General features: G+C 39.2%; 2 protein-coding genes across 3 annotated transcripts; one reads left to right on the plus strand and one right to left on the minus strand.

Annotated features, from left to right (window-relative positions):
* Nucleotides 1-1,187: 1,187 nt before the first annotated feature.
* On the minus strand, nt 1,188-3,336 carry LOC108935341 (14 kDa phosphohistidine phosphatase). The gene is made up of 4 exons (XM_018753879.1): nt 3,255-3,336; nt 2,788-2,988; nt 1,435-1,559; nt 1,188-1,292 (listed from the first exon to the last, which is right to left on the minus strand). The coding sequence occupies exons 2-4, from the start codon at nt 2,927-2,929 to the stop codon at nt 1,200-1,202; spliced, it is 360 nt and encodes a 119-aa protein (XP_018609395.1). The 5' UTR covers nt 2,930-2,988; nt 3,255-3,336; the 3' UTR covers nt 1,188-1,199.
* LOC108935340 (L-selectin) lies at nt 2,963-7,552 on the plus strand. 2 transcript variants are annotated; one of them, XM_018753876.2, is made up of 10 exons: nt 2,963-3,033; nt 3,808-3,987; nt 4,259-4,322; nt 4,634-5,014; nt 5,130-5,237; nt 6,043-6,228; nt 6,528-6,695; nt 6,877-6,969; nt 7,080-7,101; nt 7,185-7,552. In XM_018753876.2, exons 1-10 carry the CDS (start codon nt 3,001-3,003, stop codon nt 7,225-7,227), a joined length of 1,278 nt encoding a protein of 425 aa, XP_018609392.1. In that variant the 5' UTR covers nt 2,963-3,000; the 3' UTR covers nt 7,228-7,552. The 2 variants fall into 2 exon arrangements, with proteins under 2 accessions (XP_018609392.1, XP_018609393.1); XM_018753877.2 differs by lacking the exon at nt 2,963-3,033 and adding an exon at nt 3,524-3,541 and having other exon boundaries at nt 3,808-3,922; nt 7,185-7,549.
* Nucleotides 7,553-7,688: the final 136 nt, after the last annotated feature.

Genomic DNA, 7,688 nt, shown 5'->3' on the forward strand with positions numbered 1-7,688 from the left:
AGCGAATAAAATCGGAGCCAAAACATATCCTAGCCGACCCTTCCTGCAGCGTCACCACCCTCAGCTCCCCTTTCAGGGCCCACGACTGCAGAAATACACAGCGTCTGTGAGCCCAACAACAGGATTAGTGGCCTTTTTATCACTGAGGAAAACTATTATGTATCATCAAGTGTTAATTTTTATAGACCAAATAAATAAGAGTGCCTCCAGAATGGGCTGTCTTTCACTTGTTCCCTTAGACTTCAAAAGGTCCATCATTGCAACGCTTGAGTCTGTCCATCTGGCTGCTGGTCATCATCTTCATTTTCCTTCAACTTTCCCAACTATTACAATTTTTTTTTTTTTTTTTTTTTTTTTTTTTTACAGAATCCAATCTTCACATGACTTGCTCAATGTATGGTGACCTCAGTCATATCATTTCTCCTTCCATTGAGGGCTCTCTTTTGAATTGGTCCAATATTCATTTGTTTTCCTGGCTGAGGTAGGCACTTAAAAATAGTTACTCTAGAAAAGATGAGTAACGATTTTAAAACCACTGAATAATCTCACATGCAATGTGTATATAGATGTAAATAGAACCCATCTATGTACGTGGCTGTGTGTGTTGTTAGTTTAGGTAAGCTGTCTGAAAGTTCATGTTAACTGGATACATGCTCCTGTTTGTGCATTAAGTGCTGGATACCAGTATAGACTCTACTATCACTTAATTGCTTTCTGTTTGGATGTGTCTTAAACTTTCTCTTTTAGCAGGTAACACTAAGGATCACTTTGTTTTTACTTATAGAGTGACACTTCTAACACTGTGTTGAACTGGCATCCCATCCAGTGTACCCTGTGTATTCTGGGATAGGCTCTGGATCACCACGACCCAGCCTTAGGATAAGTGGTTATCAATAATGATTACTGTAACAACTAGCAGACAAGACAATGAAACAATGAATCAAGAACTGAATACAGCAAAATGGACTGACACTGGCAAAATGAACCATAAAGGGACTAAGAAAAGCAAAATTTTGTGGATTTATTCAATTTTATATTTTGCAGATTTATTAGATTTTTGACATTTCCATCTGGAAAAAAGACAGTTGAAACAAATATTAACTTTTTATAAATATATTTTCCAATAGAAAATATGTATAATAATTTCTTACAACTTTTGTTACATTGTCAAATGAGGTTTTTTTTTTAACATTTACAGTTTACTTCTTATCATCGGACCAGGTGACCTCATAGTCTTCAAAGGTTTGTTTCAGCTTCTCAGCTGTTACAGAATGATCTGCTTTGCCATAGCCCTAACATAAAAAAAAGACATTGTAACATATAATTACATAAGGCATGAACATACACTTAAACAGTTATTCCACGAGTAATTAAAGTTACATAATTTTCTTCGTATAAACACGAAAGTGATGAAAAGTCAGGAAGTCCACTCACAGTCGAGGCCCCAAACACTCTCAGTTTTTTTTCTTTGCTGTTGTGTTCAATCTTGCCACCTCCCAGACATGTGCACTCCAGTCCTAAACTCTCCATCTCTGGGTTGACTTTTTCAAATATGTGATCTACAGCAGAAATTGCAAAAAGACACAACTTGACAAGAAGATGCCAACCAACCAATTTCAATAACCGCTTGTCCCAAGTGGGGTCGTGGGGAGCTAGAGCCCATCCCAGGGACTTTGGATGCAAGGCTGAGGGGGTGGGTGGAGGAACCTGGACGGGACACCAGTCCATCACAGGGTCTCAACTAGGTACCCAGAAACACAGCTGGGCGCCAAAGGTACTGGAGCAATTGCAGGGCAAGCACCTTGCTCGAGGGCACTCCAGCTGGAAGTGGGGATTGAACCGGCAACCTTCAGAGCCAAAGGCAGCTGCTCCAAACTGAACACCACCCACGCACGCACGCACGCACATCTGAACCACGTGACCTGTACGGGGTCGCGGGGAGCTGGAGCCTAACCTGGCAACACAGGGCGCAAGGCTGGAGGGGGAGGGGACACACCCCGGATGGGACGCCAGTCCACCACAAGGCACCCCAAGTGGGACTTGAACCCCAGACCCAGAGAGCAGGACCCAGTCCAACCCACTGTGCCACCATGCCCCCCCACCTGAACAGCACCTAGAAGCTATTTAGCTTTAATTATGCTCAGTCTGTGTTGAAACCTTCACAATGTCTGAATATTTTCTGTGCATGGCTGTTATGTATACATAAAAGAATTTAATCTTGATGTTCTTAGATGTTAAAACATTTGTCCAACTGTTTTCCAAGTAACAACTACACTATAACAGCAGTGAGTAACTAACTCATGAAAACACAGCTTTTGGGTTATTGGTAATACGTGTAGCAACATTTCTACTTTGTTTGTCCGTTTATAACAAACTTAGCATGCACGTCAACCAAATGTACAGTTTGCTTTTTTGAACTTCTTCGACGCCGGAGTGGAGAGAGAAAAAAGGTAAAATTTGCCGAGGACCGGCGGTACTTGAACCAACACAACAGTACGAGTCGAGTCACTCGACGAGTGTGTAACATGATTAAACGTGGTTCTACGTGCTAGGAAGTGGTGGTTTTCGTACGGCAGAAAAATATGTAAATATAATCATTATAATGGACACAAAACGGCACATCGCAAGCGTAAAACATGCCATAAGTTACATACAAAACATACCAGTGGCATAACTAAACACTTATTGTTGTTATATTTAACGGAGGCGTGTCACTCTGCCAGAGTCACGTGGCCTACAGACCCAGACATTTACAGCCGCAGTCTGAGTCTCGGGAAAAGGACTTACTGTGGTACTCGGCGTTCTTCGTGCCTCTCACTATAACCTTGTGTTCTTCGCCGTTTTTGACTTTCACTTGGAGTAAAATGTATTTAAATGCGCCATCGGGGTCGATTTCCACGTCGGACACGGCACTGAGAGCAGCCGCCATGGTCGCTGACACCGCCGCACAACTGAAGGCGACAAGTTGGCGCCCGACTCGAGTCCCGTCTAAAATTAAACATGGTCTCGCTTTTAAAGGAACAACGTGTTCAAGTACGCGCTGCTTAATGTGCAGAACAATACAAAATGTAATACACTTGCTACACTTTAAGGTCAAGTTATGAATTTTGGCCGATTTTTCCACAATTTCTTAGCATTTCCGATTGTAGCGTAGAGAACGCGAGCTTTTAAGCAGCCAGCCGATAGATGTCAGTGAAGGGCACCAAAACACAAACAAACAAACAAACAAATAAAAACACCGAGGACTGGACTACCTTATTCAAACGAAGTATTTGGTTTGCGTTGGGGATTCTAATGGCGCATATAAGAAAATGCGTTCTGTTACCATGGGGACCAAAGTGGCGATAATAAGCAAAAGTGGACTAGTTAGCGCTGCTACCTGCTACCTCAAGGTCATAGGTTTGAATCCCACCTCCAGCTATACTATTACTAGTACCCTCGAGCAAAGCACTTACCCTGAATTGCTTCAGTAAAATTAGTACTCAGCTGTGTAAGAGGGTAAATAATTGCAAGTTGCTTTGGAGAAAAGTGTCAGATAAATGTAGGTTGAGACACAAAGATGAGTAATGTTGTACAATAACAACTGAATGGAACCTGGACATATTTTGTATTTTTATTAAACTAGTTTTAATTTTAATATAGCTCAAAAATAAAGTTTTACAGAGGATTTTTTTTTTTTTTTTAACCTTAGATGTGCTCCACTGTCTGTGTTTGTAGGAAACAATATGAAAAGTTGTGTTTTCTCATATTACTCTTCCAGGTATTTTGAAAACATCCTGTAATTTTATGCTAATTTCCAACCAATAGAGAAAGGCAGGTGGAGTGATGTGTTCAGTAAGTCTGAAAATGACAGAGGAGAGACTGAGCTGTACAAAAAAGAGCCCAGAGAAGAACCCCTCTAGAGAAAAGAAAGAAAACCATGGTAGGTCACCTTGGGCACTGCTGTCTTTGTTTTGTAATATTTTTTCTATATTGCAGGAGTCCCTGGTAAGTCATAATTTCCATACTGACATCATTTCATTTTTTAGTTTTCTGAGTGAGGGTACCCTTATAATTTTGAGTAACTGTTTCTGAAATCATTCATTATGAGATAAATGCATTTCTCTGAAATGCAGTTTGAAGGGGTGATGTAACTAATATTAATACTGAATTTATCATGCTCTTTCGCTAATTTGAATTTTGTTTATTTTATCCTGTACTCATCCATTTTAATTCAATTTAATGCAATTTATGTCCTATCCCTTTCTGACTAAATCAGAGACTTTTCTTCAACCAAGGAAACATGCTGGTGTTTGTAAAATGGGTCATCATCATTTCCTATGGTAAGGTTGTGTAACCTCTTAAATGTACTGTCATGCAATGGTTAAACTCAATTTAGTAATTTAAACATTTTAAAGTTAGTTATTTTCTGTTCTTTCAGTTCATGCCTACATGAATAAACACATGAAAATTGCATAAGAACCACGTGTTTTATAGGCTTAATGAAAAAGCAAAACCGCTTGTGATTGCTGTTGTCTTAGTCTATGGTTTAGCCTGTATTTATTTATTTTTAACTTACATTTGTGTCTAACTGAAACTTTCTCTTTTGTCTCTGAACACATTGAATAATATGGACAACTCCCATGAATGTCAGATGTGTCATTATTTGAAAGTATATTGGGATGGACCTATCATTACTCAAACAACACTATGACCTGGAACAAAGCAGAAAACTATTGCCAGACCTATTTCACAAACCTGATGGTAATTCAGAACTTGGCTGAGAACCACAATCTCACAGAGAATTTGCCACAGAAGGATAAATACTATTGGATTGGACTGCGTAAGGTTAATAGCTCTTGGACATGGACTGGAACAAATGAGACATTACAGCATGAATCCTGGGCAATCAATGAACCAAACAATGTGAAAGACAATGAAGATTGTGTAGAGCTCTATGTCAACCAAGGAAATAATCGGGGGAAATGGAATGATGAGAAATGTAACTCTCCAAAATATGCACTTTGCTACAAGGGTAAGATACACATTTTACGACATTTGTTACAAATTAGTCTAAGCCACTGTTGAATTTTCTGCAGGAAAATACTGTTTTGAAAAAAATAAATAATCAGGATTTTTTTAAATTATAGCTCAATGCGATGCAACGACATGCCAGGGCAGAGGAAAGTGCCATGAAACTTTTAACAATTACTCATGCACCTGTGATCCAGGGTTTACAGGACAACACTGTGAACATGGTGAGAACATCTGTACATCAGTCCACACATTTCAACAGTTTTCATATTTGTCTCCATTTTCTTACGCAATATTATATGTACAATGTACATAAACCCTAAAAGCTGATGGATGCTGACTGGCTAGTTAAATGGTAAAAATAGATAAAATATTCTTTCTGGTTTAATGAAGTTCCATCAACATTCTGACATAACGATAATGGAATGATATGACTACCGGTGAGGTTGAGATAGTGATGAGTTGTATTTGTTCGAAGTTGATTAATAAACATGTTTTATTTGTTCATACGGTGGCGCGGTGGCGCAGTGGGTTGGACCGGGTCCTGCTCTCAGGTGGGTCTGGGGTTTGATTCCCGCTTGGGGTGCCTTGCACGGACTGGCGTCCTATCCCGGGTGTGTCCCCTTCCCCTCCAGCCTTATGTCCTGTGTTGCCGGGTTAGGCTCCGGTTCCCCGCTACCCTGTATGGGACAAGCAGGTCAGACAGTGTGTGTGTGTATTCCTTCATATATTTAGGAAAGCAATTTTGGTTATATGCTTTTTCATTGATGCAACATCAGCACCTTTGAGGATCTTCAACCAACGATCATTTGGTTACAAGTCCATGTTTTTAACCAGTAATAATTACGCTACAGCTGTAACCACTAAGTGGCAAGTTAAGTGTTGCAGGATGTAAAGAGTAAATCCATGTAAGGCTGATAATATCAGACATTGGAAGGTGCCTTGGAGAAATGTGTGAGCTGCATAAAGGTTACTAAGAGACTGAGACAAGAAGTAATGGAATCAGTCTCTCCTTCCCTCTTGTTCCAGCTGTTGCTTGCAGTGTTTCTGGAAAGCCACTAGATGGTACGATGACCTCTTCAAATCCCCAAGAAAACGTCTCTGTCCAATCCTCCTGCAATTTCAGCTGTCTTGAATGCTTTAACATGGAAGGATCACCTGAAATAACATGTAATTCTTCAGGTGTCTTGAATACAGAGGAACCATTTTGCAAAGGTAAAACTTAGAGTGAGTAAGTGAAATCCTGGGACTGTACAGTGTACAAAATCCAGTTTGCCTGGCAGTAGTAGTAACTAAGAACAGTGAAATGCAACGAATCGCTAGCAAGTCATGTTCAAAAAGCAACATTCTGTTTAGCGTAAGCATAAATGGTTGTTTCTGTGTAACTGGGCCTCCTGTGTCTCTTTTAAGCAAACTTGACTTTTTTCAGCAAACTAGGTCAACTGTTGATAAATGGACTGATTTTGTATGGTTGAAACACACTCAGCAGATATTGAATTGTGTGCATCATACAGTGGAATGCAAACTCTGCAGTCATGATGACTACACTGTAAACTGTTCGGGAGGGACATGGAACTGGACATGCGCATTTCGTTGTTCAAAGGGTGTCCTGTTACTGGGGCCAAACAAGATGACCTGTAACAGTGAAGGCATCTGGACTGGACAGAGACCTGTATGCATAGGTAAATACATAAAACCAGTCAATATAAAATAAAAGTCAATAAAAGTGGTCATTTATTCATCACTAATTTAATGTGTTAAGTCATTCTGCAGTTAAAAGTATGACTTTTTATTGGTATGTACATTCTGAATTTTTAAAATATTTTATTGCTGTGTTTAATGTATGTGCACTTGCACCCTCAGACTACAAGACTTTTGCAATGGCTGTCGCTGGAGCTGGCCTCCTCTCATGTTCCTGTTTTATCTTTTTTTGCTTCATGCACCACAGAAAAAGAAGTAAGTTGAAATTGAATTAATCCGTAAAAAGGTCTGATTAATGTTACTTTTTAATGTTATTTTTTTTTTGGACTTTATACCTTAACAAAAAACTCTTTATTGTCTTGTAGGACAGAAGATTATCCAGTCAAGGTATGGATGGCATCCTACAACCATCACTGCAGCTTTTTTTGGTGGTTGATAATTGATAGTAAGCATTTTTCTTTGACTTCCAGGACAGAAGACGAAGGCAGCGTTCAGCCTCAGAGCCAGACTTGATTTCGGACCTCGGATGCTAATCAAACTTACCCTATTTTTATTGGATGTGCTATTACGCTTCTGAGTTTGGTGAAAAATTTATCAAATAATGTATCTTCTGCACTGTAAATAAGTTCCACATTTTGTAGGCCTTTGGTCTGGATAAATTAAACATACTGAACTTTGTGCTCAGAACATGTTAATATGGGCATAATACAGCATCATCCACTCCATACAGTAGAACATCCTAACACTTCAGCAACAATCAGCAGCACTCATATTAAACTTGTAAAAAATGTCACTATTAATATTTTAAATACAGTTCTTTTTTCAAATATAGCAATTATTAATAATGAATGTACTGTATGGTATGTGTTCTTTTTTTATCAATATAATAAAGATCAAGAGTTGTTTTTTTTTTTACATTATCTTCTGACTTGATTGTCCTCCTGACCTTATTTGAAAACTCACAGTGTTACACT

The sequence above is a fragment of the Scleropages formosus genome, chromosome 9, assembly GCF_900964775.1.
Source record: "Scleropages formosus chromosome 9, fSclFor1.1, whole genome shotgun sequence".
Classification (NCBI taxonomy): Eukaryota; Metazoa; Chordata; class Actinopteri; order Osteoglossiformes; family Osteoglossidae; genus Scleropages; species Scleropages formosus.